Source organism: Ostrinia furnacalis, unplaced genomic scaffold (assembly GCF_004193835.3).
Source record: "Ostrinia furnacalis isolate ACB-3 unplaced genomic scaffold, ASM419383v2 OfSCF1042, whole genome shotgun sequence".
Taxonomy (NCBI): domain Eukaryota; kingdom Metazoa; phylum Arthropoda; class Insecta; order Lepidoptera; family Crambidae; genus Ostrinia; species Ostrinia furnacalis.
In genome coordinates this window covers 688,264-705,690 of record NW_021131281.1, presented here as the reverse complement: position 1 = coordinate 705,690, position 17,427 = coordinate 688,264, and the positions used below count along the sequence as shown (strand labels likewise).

At 36.3% G+C, this 17,427-nt stretch overlaps 2 protein-coding genes across 3 annotated transcripts; one reads left to right on the top strand and one right to left on the bottom strand.

Moving 5' to 3' along the window:
* The first annotated feature begins 2,432 nt into the window (after positions 1 to 2,432).
* Positions 2,433 to 4,915, top strand: Vps51 (vacuolar protein sorting 51). Its single transcript, XM_028301989.1, has one exon. It carries the CDS (start codon positions 2,700 to 2,702, stop codon positions 4,803 to 4,805), a length of 2,106 nt encoding a protein of 701 aa, XP_028157790.1. The 5' UTR covers positions 2,433 to 2,699; the 3' UTR covers positions 4,806 to 4,915.
* Positions 4,916 to 7,112: 2,197 nt separating this feature from the next.
* Positions 7,113 to 16,771, bottom strand: LOC114350989 (uncharacterized). 2 transcript variants are annotated; one of them, XM_028302003.1, is made up of 5 exons: positions 16,625 to 16,771; positions 15,753 to 16,403; positions 15,021 to 15,084; positions 8,760 to 14,721; positions 7,113 to 8,672 (listed from the first exon to the last, which is right to left on the bottom strand). In XM_028302003.1, exons 2-5 carry the CDS (start codon positions 16,385 to 16,387, stop codon positions 8,236 to 8,238), a joined length of 7,098 nt encoding a protein of 2,365 aa, XP_028157804.1. In that variant the 5' UTR covers positions 16,388 to 16,403; positions 16,625 to 16,771; the 3' UTR covers positions 7,113 to 8,235. The 2 variants fall into 2 exon arrangements, with proteins under 2 accessions (XP_028157804.1, XP_028157805.1); XM_028302004.1 differs by having other exon boundaries at positions 15,753 to 16,400.
* Positions 16,772 to 17,427: the final 656 nt, after the last annotated feature.

Genomic DNA, 17,427 nt, shown 5'->3' with positions numbered 1-17,427 from the left:
CTGACATAGTTTTTGTGATCTGTCAAACCAGCCTATAAACGGAGGAAGTATTGGAGTTAGGTCTATAATAAAATTCTAGAATGATATTTTGAATTTAAATCATGAATCTAATTGGATAAAGGTTTTTTAGAGATTTATGCAATTAATAGAGTAAATTAAGTTCAAGGAATTGGTAACATAATCAAATATTTCGTTGAATTTTAAAAATAGTACTAAATGTATTGTTAAGCATTTCTTTAATAGAAATAGTTTAAATGCATGTAGCCAATAGATAAGTAGTGCAATTTTTAATATTTGCTCGAAATATATTTGTGATAAGTCATAAATAAATAAGTAATATAAGTGATCCTATCAAGTGCAGTGTTCAAATGCTTAGTTTAAGTTTTGCCTTAGTTTGACAAAGGCGTTTTGCAATATTATTATTACATAAGCTTAAGTTTACATTAAGCAGCGTTATGTAAATAATAATTCGTTATTCCAATGGTGATGTGATTTCCTTGTTTTAGGGGCGAAATTTTAGGGTATACTAGTTATTAAATGATCCCCGTGTGTTGATTGTGTGTGATCACTTGGGCTAGCTCATGTATACAGGGTGTCCCAGAATGGGTGAATCAAACTGATAGGGGAGGTAGCTCTACTAATGTACTATACCTAAAAAATATGGCGATTTTTGGCGTCGAACCTTAGACCAGGCATACGGCTAGGCAACGTAGTCATGCAGGAGGATACAAGGAAGAGGGGCAGCCACAGTAGGTAACACAGAGTCGTTCAGGTGAGTGCCAGGAAGAGGTGCAGCAACCGCAGTTAAGGAACGGCTGGGACGAACAAGGATAGGCGCATCAAGCTCGTAAGCCTTGATAGGGTTACACTAGTTGAGGTGGCCCTTTTCAAGACTTGGAAGCCTGTGGGTAACAAACCATTGGACGTGGAGAGGGTCATTAATTATACGTATATTTTCTACTTTGCCGAACATTAGCTCGAGAACGGTTTGTCCGAAACATATGAATTTGGTCTTATTCAATGCAGGATTAAGTGCCCTTCAACCGTCATGAAGACCACTTTTTGATAGGGTAAGTCCTTTATGCGGTATAACCGGAAAACGGAAAAAATGCCTCTTTCGGGGGCCCCCACCACTTAAGCACAACTCCGTCGAAGTCGAAAACTTAGGAGAGTCTTAATGGGCAACCAATGAAGCCATTAAAACAATAAAATCTTTTGTAGGAATTATTTCCGATTTAAAAGCTAATTCTACTGGACTACTATGCTGGCTATAATTGCTTTGTTTGGAGTTTATTTGTACTTTTTTCTTATTAATATTAATTGTACATGATCGCTTCGTAAACAAACCCTTGAAAATAATGACTAGATTTCGAGTTTAAGCACTTTATTTAAAAAAAAAATCCAAACTCAATTTTTTTTTTTTCATATTTTTAGGGATAGTAGATTAGTAGAGCTACCTCCCCTAGCAGTTTGATTCACCCATTCTGGGTCACCTGTATAACTACAAGTCACAAACCTGGTAAAGAGCTTTACCGAGGTTTTGGCTAGGCAAATTATACCTTAACTACCTAACATATTTTGTCATAATGGTTTAGTACCAGTTGAAATATCAGTTAGGTATGTGTCGCTTGTTAAAATAGGACAGCGTAAAGAATAAATTAATGTGATATTGTTGTACAGTAAAGTAATTGTGAAGTTTTCTAACGGAATATTGTTATACTTGTATTTTATTATTTGCGTTCGTCATAGAAATGATATTGATTGTGGTTTGGTAAATAATAATAAACTAAAATTGCCACAAACTATTCGGATGGAATTATTAATATTAGGTCTAAACTAGAATCTATCAAATATGTGTTAAATGAAGTTGATGGACTGAAGCAAATTATTATTGTTATAAGCCTCTAGACGTAAGTCCAAAGAACAAATCGTTGTAGTTTATAAGAATTAAGAATTTATAAAAGAATTAAGTCAATATATTTTTTGCTTCCCAGTTAATGAAGTTTTATTGATTCTTGTGATTTTACCCAAAAAATAATGTTGCTATTATTATATTTATGTCGGTATATCATGAATAATGTTCATGTAAAAGAGCGCCCAAAAGAGAAGTTGTATTAATTTGTGTTAAAATCAAGTGTTCGTGAATGTGCATGAGTAAGAACAGTGTAATATCACTTCTCTAGTCCCGGACTAGTAGTCCGTACTGTCCTCATTAGTGCTACTGCTGTAATATAGTACTTTTTAAGCGGTAAGGTATTATTAATTTACTGAAACTCAATGTGAGGGGCTTTAATAGTCAAGTATTTAGTAAAATTTTTTAATTTTAAGGTTATTGTAAATTAAAAACTTAACTGTGTAGCCTAGTGCCTTTGCCTTTAAAAAAAATTAATGTGACAGATTATGTCAAAGTCAATTTTGATTTGTCAACAAAACGTAGTTTTTTTGTCAAAAAATTAATTGCGGATTAATTGGAGTGTTTATTGAATTAATTGCAAGAAAACATACATTTCGACTGTACGTTGCCGTAAAAAAAGTAACACCTATTAAAATGATTGCATTTCTAATGTATTATCGTTAATTGGTGCAACTTATATCGAAAACGTAAACCACCTGGAACACTCAATATTTATTCGATTTCGATTGATTAAACTAGCAAGAAAGTTGTAGTGTATACGTGTAATTACTTGTTAGAGCTGAGAATGGCGGAACAAGGTGAAAACAATGAAAATCCATTGGATATCGATGGGAGTAACTTCAACCCAGACACGTACTTAGAATGCCTGATGAAGTGCGCTACTTTGCGGCAAGTGATGGACAAAGAGGCTGAAATCGTTACCCAAAGTCAGTTCCTTCAGTCAGAGATGCAGACTTTGGTATACGAAAATTACAACAAATTCATTTCTGCTACAGAAACCGTTCGTAAAATGCGTTCAGATTTCAAGATAATGCAAGAAGAAATGAACAAACTTAGCGAGAACATCAATAAAATCACTACATTCAGTGGACAGATTTCTGAATCTCTTAAAGAGAGTGGGAATAATGTGAGTAGACTGTGTGGCACAAGGCAATTGTTGGATAAACTTCAATTTTTATTTCTACTACCTTCACAGCTGAACAAATCAATATTAGAAGGCCGATATACAGATGCCGTTCATGACTACACACATGCTCAAAGAGTGCTACAGAAATATGGAAATCAACCTTCATTCCAAAGCATTCAGACTGAGTGCTCTGAAATAATTTACGGCCTAAAGAAAACCCTCAGGGACAGGCTACTTAGCCCTGAGACGTCAGCCTCTGAAATTGCTGAGAGTGTAGGATTACTGAGACAGCTCCAGGAGACAGATTCTTCATTGAAGGAAATATTTTTGAGCTGTGCTGAGAGCAGACTGGATAAGCACTTGCAAACATTAAACAACATAGTTGACAGCACTGACATCTTAGAATGGGTTGAGAAATGTAACAACACCCTATTGGCTGACCTCGGCATTATCATATCATGTTACCATGAAATGTTCCAAGAGGACGACCACACTGACATCCCAGAGTTTGCTGATAAAATAATGCTGCAAGTGTTCCATCTATTTGAAGAAGTAGCTAAAAGACCAGAGAATATTGGCACTGAAATGCTTATAAGAGGCCTGGACAAGTTCTTCAGAAAACTCCAGGCAATGACAGAGATTATCTCAAGTGATACAATGTCTAACAAGGCTGTGGAAGTGGTCATCCAATGCATCAACCATAGAGCCACAATACAATATCAGTCCATACAAGCCCAATTCAAAGAAAGTCTGATGAAAGTGAGGCAGTCTTTAGCCAGTAAGGGTTCAGAGACTGCAGATTTAAAAGATATCTTAAATTCCCTACAAGTTTATTTAATGCAAAAAGTTCAAGCATCCCTCCTAGATCTAATGGCATTTCTGCAGAACACCCTTTCCTTTGGACTCAAATCCTGGTGTGCTAAAGCAGTAGCTGACACATGCTGGAAAGTGATCTCTGAAACAATGGCCAATCTCTCAGACATGGTGAAAAAGATGGCTTGTCTCCAAACCTCTAATAATAACATTCCATTTGAGCTGTTGCTCATTCTAGCCAAATTATGCTTAGAAATGCAGGAGAATGGAGTGACTACACTGCATAGTCATTTAGCTAAGCTTTTAGAAGAGGCTGCCCCTGGTTTGACTTTGGAGAATAGAGACACAAACAGTGTGATGGTTCATCTATCTACAGCTGCCCAAGCAGCTTTGGACTCTGAGGTGGTATTTATTGGTCAAACTGCAGCACAAATGCTGAGGGTGTCTGTGCTAGCTCGAGACTGGTTAAGAGCACCAGAGCCGAGAGGACCAAGAGCAGTGTGCAGGAGGGTGGTCGAGACTTTGGCCAGCGCAGACAGTGCTGCCTCACAATTGTTCCCAAGCAGTATTAAGCCCTCAAGTGATTCCAGTAGGCGGACTATCTGGTCTAGAGCGCCATCTTCGTTTTCGCCGATCAACCGAATATTTTCTGAACGAATTGAGGTATTTAGCCCTGCTGGGGCTGACAGGTCGGCTTTGTCCAATGGCGCGCTTAAAGTAGCACTGAAAGCATTGGTGGAGTGTGTGAGACTCCGCACTTTCGGCAGACACGGCTTGCAACAACTACAGGTTGATGTCCATTTTCTGCAGCAGAGATTGTCATGCATGGGCAATGATGAGAGGCTGCTGAATGCTTTGTTAGAAGATGCACTGGCTTCAGCCCAACTTAGATGTGTTGATCCTCAGCTAATGGAACCTAGTATTGTAGATATTATTTGTGAGAGAGGTTAGGCAATTTTAGTAATAATTATTCTAAGTAAAAAAATGTAATTCATATACAAATGTTTATTTATATTTTAAGTCAATTTTATTGAAATAAACAGACACTGTATGCACTGGTTTATCTTTTTACTTACATGAACACACACAAGCCCCCTATTCAATTCGCGCAACGGGTTTTCTTACAATATACATTACAAGTGATCAAGATTCCTGCTATTCACCCACAATAGAATGCTTTTAGGCTTCTGAAACCCATAAGCACAGGGCATTGGTTGATTCCAAGCAGTGGCGTAGCGTGGCTTTTCGCCGCCCGGGGCCGTCCGGAAATCCGCCGCCCTTTATTTTAATTATAAATATTTTAAAGTTTAAATATTATATTGAATGGACTTCAGGTACACTATTCACCTTATTTGTTGAAAGTCAAAATAAACTACCACGCACTACTTCAGAAGGAAAATACATTTAAGAGAAGCAATTGCTTGAAACCCACAGGAAGTTTGATTTTCTTAAATTTGCTCGAGTATTGCCGAAAATTCCCCTATTCGCCTCCCTAACTATTATGTAACACTAGGTGTATAACAATAAACAATAATAACAAGTATTAAAGTATTTATTTGTCATTTGAGAGTAAATATTATCTTAAATTATATACAGGGTGGAATTTTGTAATGCCACCTGGAGGGAAAGTACTCTTAATATTATAGATAGAAAATTTTTCTCAAAGAAAACATTTCTTTATTTTTGAAATGTAATAGAACTGCATTCAAAAATTTCCAAATATTTGCTTGCCACACCCGGGAATCGAACCAACTAAAATCTGTTAAAAATTACACTCTGTATTTTTATTACATCGATCGTTAGGGTTAAGTATAAGGATGAAATCTCTCTAACAAACTTGATAAATCAAATGAAAAGAAAACCATGAAATCTTAAATTATTTCAATTATGTTACAGAAAATTGTATGGTATGGTAGTGAATTTTCCAAAAATTTTCGAAAATCTTTGAATGCAGTTCTCTTTCTTTTCAAAAATAAAGGAATGTTTTCTTTCAGTAAAATTTTCTATCTACAGTATTAAGAGTACTTTCCCTCCAGGTGGCATTACAAAATTCCACCCTGTATAGTGCTCATTGAACTTAGAAGGCCAGCGCCACCATATTTTTTCTTGATTACTTTTGTTATAGACCGAAATTAAAAAAGTGGTTTGAAAAATGTATAATATGTATCGAAGCTATTTTTAAAAATAATTTGTTTGAATTCATTACATATTTGCAGCAAGTTACAGATTTAATTACTGCTAAAAGTTACCATTTTAGCTAATTTTGAATTTCGAACTTGCAGAATATAATAAATTCACGGTTTTAAAAGTAGCTTAGATATGGCTTTAACTATTTACAAACCACTTTTTTATTTCGGTTTGTAACAAGAGAAATCACGAAAGATTATCTGTGGCGCAAGTTTTAGAGGGTTAAGTAAGCTCCTTGAATATTTTTGTTACTATTACTTAAAAAAATAGATTAAAAATGTACTCTTCGTGCTTTTTTCAAAGCAAAATCTTTTACACAATCGTCGATATCAAATTGTATCTCATTTTCAATTGCCAGTATAGCTAGATTTATTAGTCTCAACGTAGACATAGTCGACCTTTTTTTTTCTTGTTCATGCAATGTTTTTTTTCTTATCCGCCGCCCCCTTTCATATGCCGCCCGGGGCCATGGCCCCCCCTGCCCCCCCCAAGCTACGCCACTGATTCCAAGGTCTATGACCTTAGGTCAAAGGGTTGTCCTTTTCATTTAGAACAAGTTAACTATTTACTTGTTCTATAAGTCGTCTGGAATAAATCGCTTTATAACGATAAGACCGCGTAACGTGCGCATTACCGCGCGTCTCGTATGTATCTTTCCTTTCTGCTTTTGTGTGGTGGTGTATAGTCAATTTAATTAAATCTTATTAATGTGTACCAGTCAGGTACTTTTTGAGTAGGTAGCTAGAGCTACTCATCCGTTCTGGGGAAGGTAAAACAAGTGCATTCAAAAATAATAAAATACCAATATAGTTTTTAGACAGTTTATTATAACCCATTAATCAAAATTGCATCATCATATTAAAAATAATGATATCATCTACATATATAAAATTTATGTTAAATGCTTCTAAAACATAAATCTCACGAGACACGGTCTACTGTTTTACTTTAGAAAATTAATTACATTTACAGTTAGTCACGAGAGTAAATACAATAAACATTATTTAAAATTAAAAACAACATAATATATTATTACCATTACAAACAGAGAATTTGATAAATATTTTGGTCCTAGTATACTATAAAATTTTAGGAGTATTACTGTAAATGAATGGCATTTATAGAATGCACTGCAGGGGCCGCTTAGACACTGGTCATGAGTGAGCAGAACCATTAGAATCGTGGGGTTAAATCTATCAATAAGCAAGCCCTCTACAATTTACAGTAAAACTCGTGTATTATCATGATGTTGTCAATGTATAACATGAACAAGATTTTAACAAACAGTAACCAGGAATTTACTTCCTTACTATCCATCTAACCAGCTAAAATGATAAGGTAATATACTTATGCAATAAATTTTTTAATTTCCAAAATATCATTTTTGGTCTTACTTTTTTATGGATAAAATCTCTTCAATTTAGGTTTTAAATTTTATTAATTCATGAAATCAGAAAAATCTGATTATATTAATTATTATCAATATTTCACTATATTATTATACCAAATCATACATTACAACAAAGCACTAAAGGTTCCATAATTGGGAAGCTCACAAAATTATTTATAATATTTATTAAAATCTACTTACATTTATAAAAACGTAAGCTCTTTTTTAACTACGTAATAATACAGTGAAAACGGTAGATAGATATGTGTGGTACAATAATTAAGATAAACCAAAGATAACAGGACTGTAAAAAATAATTGACAAGACATCTATTATGTAAGTAATGACAAACTAATTAAATCATCAACAATCAAGTTTAGTCATTGTTGAGAATTGCACTGTTTGAAAATAACTCAAATGTTTGTAATTCTTAACGCTAATAAAATATAAATAGTTAATCTTATAGATACATACATATAACTACCTAATTGTAGAACAAATTGACAAAATATTCATCTAATGAAGTTCTGCAATTTACAAATACATAGACAAATCAACGCGTTACAAACCCACTAAAATATCGTTATACCTGATGTTGTTATGTAACTTAGTCCACTGCTGTGTAAAAATATTTCTATGTTACAATGGTCCATATGTTACGTCATTGTGAGCGTTGCATGCGCGATTTCATCTATAAATATACAAACTAGCGATTCGCCTAACATACCTCTTAGCTTATCATTTCCGAAATCCTCCAGGGAAATGTTACTCAGTCCAATCTAGAAGCCGGCCCGAACCGTCGGATCACTTCTTAGATTTCTCCATAAGTTTCCTCATCTTCTCCGGGACGGGCACTCCCTTGTGGGCGGCGTATCGCCTCAGCTTGGCGTTGATCGGAGCGCTCCTCGCGTCCGTCTTCTCGCTGCTTTTGGGCGACTTGCGAGGTTCGTTAGGCGTTTTGGGTTCAAGTTTCATGCTGGATTTCCGTTTCGTGGGCTGCGCGGTTTTGGGTGCGCCGACGTCGCTTTTGACGCTGGATTTCCGCGAGTCGGCACTCGGGCGGGGCTTGGCTTGCACGCCGGACTTGCGGGGCTTGGCGTCCGGCGGCGGCGGCGGCGGCGGCGGCGAGCGGCGGCGCCGGACGCGCGGCGGCGTGTGCGCGAGCGTGGTGTGGCGCGCCAGCAGCGCCGCGCTGCTGAATAGTTGCCCGCAGTCGCACCTGTGCTCGACTTCTGTTGTTCCTGAAAGTAGGTTTATTATTATAACAACCGTTGTGTGGTCGATGCGATGGTAAGTAAATTTTGAACTTGTGATATGTGTGTACTCACGTTTTCTGACTTGTTTCGCGGGAGATGGTTTCGTTTTGAGTTTTGCTCCGACTGATTTTCCTAATGACTTTCTCTTCGCTATGCTGCTGAGAGATTTCCGTTTATCCGCCAATGATTTTCTCTGTATCTTTTTCGCGGGCTCCTTTGACGAGGTCTCTGGAATATTCGACTTTGGAACTTTGTCAGCGGTGTTTTTGGGGAAAGAGTATTTGACGTCGCTGTCGTCGGAATCGGTGGAGGGCACCGGTTCCAATTTTGGGGCTTTGGCAACTGTTTTCGAGGTTGTTGGATTGGCCGGCGTCACTTTGTTCTGGACAGCTTTGGCCTTTAGACGCGGGACTTTTAGAGGATGCTGTAACGATATTCGTCTTGTAACTAAATCTTTTGAATTCGGTCTTTCGATTTGGAGAGAATTACGCTTATTCGCTCTGACTTTCATGAACAACTTTCCTTCGTTGTCTTCAAACTTGTAATCTGGGTTTAACATGTACCGGACTTCGTCATCATCACTGGACTCCGCAGGTTTAGGGAGTTCTGGTTCGACGACGGGTGGTGGTAGATTGGGTTTGTGCCGTTTAGTAACAGTAGGTGCCACTTTATCTTTTGATGGGGTCTTCTTCCGCAATGTGTCTTGAACACTCGGTTTCACCTCTTTATCTTCTACTTTTTTAACTTTAACAGGCACATCTGGGACCACCTCTGCTTTAGGAAGATTATGCTTGATAGGTTCAGTGGGTTTATTGTCTTCTTTTTTCTCTTTTTCGTGATTGGGTATTGGAGATTCATTTAGCACCACTGGTGTCGTTAATTTTACATCACCTTTTTCTGCAATCTCTGTTTTATTTTCAACTTTGTCTTTGATTTGATCTTTTGGTATCTCTTCAGCAGGCTTTTCCTTAATAACAACTTCGTCGGTAACTATTGTAACATCCTCATCTTCGTTTTCTATTTTATTTTCGTCTGTTTTAATTATTTCTTGGTCTTGACTGACTTCAGTCTCTTCAGATTGCTTTACTTGTTTGGAGGCCGACTGTCTCTTTTTTCTTTGACAAATTATTGTATGTTTAGTTAAAGAGTGCTCATTAGGGAACACCATGTAACAAAGGGAACACTCGTGTATAATATCTTTAGTTGACAATGAACTTTTGATACTTTTGTCGTCTGACTTCTCCGAACTTGTCTCCGTGTGTTGTTCCTTGTGTTCTATTAAATGATGTAATTTTCTAAAAGTTTTCTTGCAAATATCACACTGTGGGGGCGCCGGAAGTTTTTCTGTGTTAGTTTGGACTGTGGAAGTATTCTTCTGCCTATTGATTCCGTCGTGAGTTTCTCTATGTTCCACTAAATGGTGAAGTTTCCTGAAAGACTTATCGCATGGTTCACATCTGAATCCAGCACTTGGATCCTCGCTTTGCTTTAATGTACTTTGCTCTTTTGACTTATTCTCACTTTGTTCCGAGGAACTCTTTCGTGACATTTTAGCAGAACCACTGCTCGGGTTATGCATTAGGCGATGTTGGGCTAAGTGATGTAGTTTCCTGAATTCTTTTTTGCAGACTTCACAGCTAAAAACGGATTTATTGGTCTTAGCAGATTCATTTTCTGGTTTCTTTGCATCTTTACCATGTTGTAATTTATGGCTAACTAAGTACGATAGTTGCCTAAACGTCTTCCCGCAAAACTCGCATACGAGGTTGCTAGCTTTGTCTGGCAATTTGTTTTTATTTGTGGGCTTTTTCAATTCAACTTGTTTGGCTTCTTCTCGTTTGTCTGACTTAGCTTTAAGAGGTGTATCTTCAATTACAATGACTTCATCTTTATCGTTCTGTTTACGTTGTGAATCTTTGGATTTACGTTTCTTACGAACATCTTTGAGCGAAGTGTCAGGTTCCTCAATCTCCATATCATCAGATTTACTCTCGTAGGACCTTGATTCGGACTCCTGGGATTCTCTAAGTCTCCTTGGATTTTTATTTTCAGAATCAGAACGACTAGGTGAAGGACCTGAGCAATGCTTAACGTGTTTAAAGACTACATTCTCTGAGCGGAATAATTTGTTGCATATTGGGCAAACTATGTTTTGATTTATCTTACCCATTGTCCAATTTTCTTTTACTATTGCATCGTCATCAGAGCTCCAATCATCATCGTCTGTATCTTTGCTTTTGACGATTTTAGCATCAATTAATCTCGGTTTCTTTTGCGGACTTGGAACTTTAGTCTTATCAGTGGCTCCCTCTGGTAAAGGATTTTTTCTAGGACGACCTCTACCTCTTTTGACGGGTGTATTTTGTTGACTGTCAGACGACGGAGTATCTGGTGCTTTCGCAGGAATTTGACCAGATTGGGTTTCTAATAATTCAGCAGCTTTTACCAAACTATCTATGGCTGACGCGGTATTCTTATGAGCAATGTGAGAACGATCATGGCTCAGAGATTCCCTTTGCGAAGTCTTGTTCAAATCAAATGACTTTGAGGGCGCGTTTTCTATCGTGTTTCCACGGCCGAGTAAATACGATTTTTTAGGCACAAGCGTTTTTGTATTTTTCTCAGCTTCAGTCTTTCGTTTCTTTTTGGGCGAAACTTCAATTCCTAAATCATCTGGCTCAATTAGTTCCAGCTCAGGTGTCTCAACTGGGGTTAAGACTTGTTTCCTCTGGTGTTTTGTTTTGTTTTTTGTTTCATCAACCAATTTTTCTTCTTCTATTGAATCTAATGTATTATCTGAGTCTAAAGAATCAGTTGTAACAGTTGTAGCCGATTCAACGCTTGGTGGAAGTTTTTTAGCTGGTGATAATTCTTTGCCTTGAACATTTAGCTGGTTAGATATAAATTCAGTGTTTGTGTCCATATAAACTACTTTGACAGGTCTATCTTCAATTATAGGGATCGGTCTTTCCATTTTTTTCTTAGCAGTCATTGCTGTCTGATAAGCTATTTTAACTTTTGACTGATAGTTTTTACCGTCGTCTTCGTTTACTGTATTCGAAAACTTTGTGTTTGGAAGGCAATTCTGGGCGAAAAGATCACGCTTACGAGGTGATATAACTTTAGCATCATGATTTGACGAGTCTATTTTAGAGTAGGTTTTCAACACCACATCTTTCTGGACTATACTTTGTATCACGTTGTGAGGGTCTTTGCCATCAAAGTTTACCGTGAAGCAGTTTTCATAGCTTATAGAATTACGCCTAACAAATTTATCAAAATCAGTTTCTGTAATAATAGTTTCTTTCTTAGAGGAATCTTTACTTATCAGGGTAACAGTTTCAGAAACAGGAAGCTTTTCTGAAATTACTAATTTTGTAGTTTTCTTTTTGTCTAGATCCATATCGCCAGTGATGGGCTCATGTTCAATAATAACTTCTTCTTCAGAATCAATCTCAAGCGTGTTTTCCATGAGCCCAGCCTGCTGGGTTTTACTAAACGGTAAGAGATTAGGTATTTTGCTGGGTTTGCTAACATTGGCTTTTTGCAATTCTGGTTTCAGATATGTTTTAGGCCCAAGCTTCTGTGCAGGGGGCAGTTCATGAATAGGACGCTCAATGAAAGGCTTGCCATGCAACTCATTCATCTGGCTCTCAATATCGTCAAAACAACGTTGAGACTGTTCTTCCTGGGGAGTTTTCGCTGGGATAGGCCTATTGATTATTTCTTCAATGGTCTTGTCAATTAGATCTTGATTATTAATTTCTTTCCTTTTTTGTATATCCTTTTTAAGATCCATGGCTGAACTAGCTACTGTTTCAGTTTGAGGTTGCGGTTTAACAATTGTTTCTTGCTTAGTAATAGTCTTCTTCACAGGAGCTGAACTGTTCTTTAAGATAGGCGGTTCTGTTTTGACAGGTAATCTACTTTCGAGCGGCACCGCCTGTTTGACAGCAAGCGCAGCTGCTTCCTTCTTGACACCCATTCTATTGGCGCTGCCGAAATCTTGAGCGTTTGCAGTGTTAATGCTCGACTGTCTTTGACTGTCATTTTTCAGTTCTTGAGCCTTTGCAGAAGCTATACTGGATTGTCTTTGACTATCTATTTTCTTCAGTACATCTCTCCTGTTTAAATCGTTGGAATTCTTTATTTGCTTTCCATTAGAACTATTTGTAGGCACTTTCGTCTCCTTTATCTTATTGAGGAAAGCTTGGCGATTCGCTTCGGTCCATTTGCCGAAAGGTACAGGCGCGTGGTTATTGTTGATTGGCTTTGTTTCAGTAGTCGATGTCGCTTTGGATAAAGTTTTCTTTTCGACTGGTTCATTTTTAGTTTGCGGTATGGTATTTGCAGGGACTGGCTTGACGGCTTGTGCATTAATTTCTTTTAGTTCCTTTATAGTGGCAGCAGATTGCACTTTGGGGTCACCTTTAGAAGCCACGAGAGTGGCAGAGACATCCGAATTTACGCTGGGCAAGGTGTTGGCAAGCTTTTTGTCTATATTCACTTGAGTATCGTTATTTTGTTCCTGGGGTAATTTTGGTTTTACATCTTTTGGTTCATTAATGTCTTTCTTTTCTGGTGTCACATCCTGTTTCTCTATTTTATCTGATTTATCTTCTTTCTGCTTAATTCCTGCTTCTACTTTTGACGGTTTAGAAATGGTGACTGGGATTGGACTTGTTGAAAGATTAACTGAAGACGTCGAATCCTCAACTGAAGACGATTTGGTAGCATCAATGGTCGTAGCTTGAGACTCCTTCTTTTCATCTTTAACCATGTCTTGAGTATTAGCAACATCATTTGTGTCAATCTTTTTCACAATTTTGCTGTTAATATTGTCAGTGCACATATCCTTTACAATTTCTTTAGCAGCAGTAATATCAACTGTATTAATCTTTTTGTCAGTTTTGTTTTCAATATTGTCAGTGACCAATATGTTATCCACCTCATCAGCAGCTTTTGATGATTGGTTGTCCACAACAACATTCTTTGCATTGTTATTAACACTACTATCTACATTGGTGACTTCAATATCGCTCTTAGCTACAGTTTCTTTACTAACTTTTTCTAAATCTTTGTTATTAGCAGATGTACTGATGTTATTTTCATTTTCTTTAACTAACTCTGGGATTTGACATTTCTCGTTAACATTACTTTCAACTGGAGGTGGAGTAACATCAGGTAATTTAGTTTCTGGAGCAAGTAAAGCAGTTTCCTCAATAATATCCATTTTAGGATCTTCTTCAATTTCCGGTTTACTTGTTTCGTTTTCAACAACTAAGGGTTCTGATGATTTCTTGTCATTATTTATACTTAAATCAGCCGACTTAGCTTCTGTCTCTTCAGATTTGTTGAGTTTCTTATCCAGTTTAATGTTATCATCTTTTTCGAGAATTTCATTCTCTTTTATATCAATCACCAACTCATTTTCTTTCTCATCAATCACCAACTTCTCTTCTATCATTTTATCTTCTTTTTCGACATCAACTTCTGTAACATCTTTTGACAAGTCTGTGACATCTAAACCTAATTCTACTACACTACTTTTATCACCAGAAGTATTTTTTTCAGCCAATACAGGCTTATTTTTATCATCATCTTTCGTTTTTCCTGATGGTTCTACGGTTCTTTGTTTGGCACTGTCAGTGTGGACCTCAATGGTTTTTTTAATGTTATCTGAATGTCTGCTGGGGTGCAACTGTTGGTCCACCATTGTTTTGGTGAGGGGAATCCCTTCTTTATTTGGTGTTGAATGGAATGTCATAGGTGTAAAACTGCCTATAACTGGGGACTTTCTAGAGTCACTAAATTTCATTTTCTTGCTAGCTCCTGATTTAGGTTCGGGCTGATCTTCTTTATTTGTCTCCTCTTCTGGTTCCTTCACCACAGCAACTGCCGGCGGCGAAATATTTTGAGGTTGGGTTTTCCTTTCAGTAATTTTATTACTGGTTGATTCACTAATTACTTTGTTTATGTCTTTTATTGGGACATGTGGAACACTTTTACTGACACCTTTTTCTTCTTTCACAGGCTGTAAAAGAAAAGAAGAAAATCAGAACGAGTATGCAAGAAATACAGAAATTTTATCATGCCATGAAATAAAAATTACAACAAACATAAGTTATCAATTCTTTACTTTTTTTACTCTAATCATTTAAAAATTTTAATAAGTAATTCTAATTTTAAGGGATAATATTTTGAACCAGATATATATAAATTCGCTAATTCAAATCATAATGATTCGCAAAATTGCTAAACATTAAAGTGTTATTATACAGTTACTACTGTAATTATTGTAAAATACTATAAAGATAAATTATTAAGTCTCACCACGTCTTTGGGCACTTCTATTTGAATTTCTTCATAAACCTCCAAATTTCCTTCAGCATTTTCACTGTAAAAATAAATTTAAAATTCTTAGTACCTAATACTTTTAAGAAATAATCTTTTGTAAGTTGACCCATTTTAACTATTAACACCTTATTAACCATTACAGTTGATCTTTTATCATAGAATTATCATGTGCAATTTAGGTCTCCATTCTCAGTAAATAATGTGCAATAATCCGAAATAATAACTTTTAGTTGCTCTTTCCAGAAGGCATACCAGATACAAGTGATTCAACACTGGAAATCCACATGCTTTCATTTATAAAACTGAACATTATGCAAGAAGTTTGCAGTTCTTCTATGTTGGAACATTAAAAATTTTAAACTGTACACAGTATCATTACACATAATCTATTTAAAGTAACCTGATTGGAACACTTGACCTCATTGTATCACACAATAATAAAAATAATGTTTATTGTCGTAACTAAAACCACTTCTAGAAATATCAACAAAGAAGATGTAGTCTAAATAATTGAAATACTATTTCCTTCACATTTTAATCACTACACACGAGATTATTTACCACAATGTTAGAATACAAAGTAACATTCTTCCTTAAGGCAATACCTATGTTATTATTTCAATAATCAGCACCCATATTGACAAAGATAACTAAAATTCAAATAAAATAAATACCTTTAATAATTTATAAAACATACAAAAAACTCACCGAACTTTTAGAAATTTAAAGTTTGACTGATGCTGGTCATCATCTATGATCTGCACGGCGGCCAGCTCCTCCCGCCCCTCCTTCCTGTACAAGTAGAGGCCGTTACCGATGTCTATAGCATCCACATTCTTGCCGTCAATCTGAAGTATCACTTCCATGTCTTTGCTTGGCACAGCTTCGGTTTCTACAAGAGTTGCTTCAGTTGTATCGGTGAGCTTTAGTTCAGGATTTGATTTCTCATCCACATCAACGTTGTCATCGATCACAAGCTCATCACCATCATATGAATTGTCATTATCGTCAAATATGTCCACACCACCCGACAATATGTTCGCTGCTTCTATCTGTTTACCAATTTTGTAGTCCTCCAAAAAGTCTTTCTTTCCAATTGGAGACAGGTTGGATATCAACTGGTCCGATTCAGTCATAGTCTTCTCGGATTCCATATTGGCGGACGCGAGTGAAACATCTTTTATAGGTGAGATATCAAAGGTGGAGTCAACTTCTGACAGAGAAAAGTATTTTGAAGAGCTCTCATTGGCAGTCATGTACGACTCGCTCGGCGGCGACGAGGTGTCCAGCGTGGAGTCCCTGGACGTCCCCGCCTCACCTCGCAACTGACTCAACCTATCCATTTTCACACTTCATCTGCTAGAAGAATAAATTAAACCAAAGTTAGTACATTTCACACATGAAAATTACAAAAATATACATATTTTAAAACAAAAATATAATGAAAACATCTGAAGGTTGGACAATTAATTAGCACGTAGGTCAATAGCAAAGAATTACAGTGAAACTTTTTTGTAGAACAAACGATACATAATGATACTGTGACACTTTTGATAAACATCGAATTTATTATACAGTACCAAGATAAATTTAGCTGCAGTAGCTTGCAGGTGAAATTGCAGATTGAAATTTTTCTGTTAGATCTACTGTAGAGGTGGTAATAATATTTTCAGGACAATTTTTGTTAACAACACAACACATCAAAGATTAAAGATGGACGCCAAATAGCGATGACATACTCTCTAATCTGTGATAGCGATGTTGCCGTTATTCCGCGTGTCATTAAATGTTATCATTATATCAATTTTGCTCCAAAAATGCATGGTATCGTTAAAATTTTTTTTTGTTAAAATAAATCTTATTTAAATACTAAAATATACTGCAAATTAAATTAAGTAGAAAATATGTCATTTGATATTAAAAAATATTTATCGATATTTAAGACATTGATAAAACTTTACTTTGACCAATTTTTGCCACTATCAGGCTAATTATAAAATATCTAAACTAGTAAGGAATTATTTGAGACTCGAGGTTTTTAAAATAATTACAAAGAACCATCACTAATTATTATCGATTGAATTTAGCAAGGTTTATCAAAAAATGGAACACGCTTATCACGAGCATTTACGAAGTTTGTTGTTTAAGTTTTTTTTATCTTGGTAAATTACCAAGTTATAAAAAAACAATAATTTGTTGAATCTGAAATATAAAAAAGCCTCGCCCAGATTAAAAAAAACGATAATTTTCTTTCGTCAATTTAATGAAAGATTAAATGCTCTCACGCACTCTCGCGGATTACGTTTAGCTTCATGGTCACGACGACAGGCTTTGTAAATAGTAGAAGGAACTGTCAATGTCATTGTCATCTACGTCATTTTTG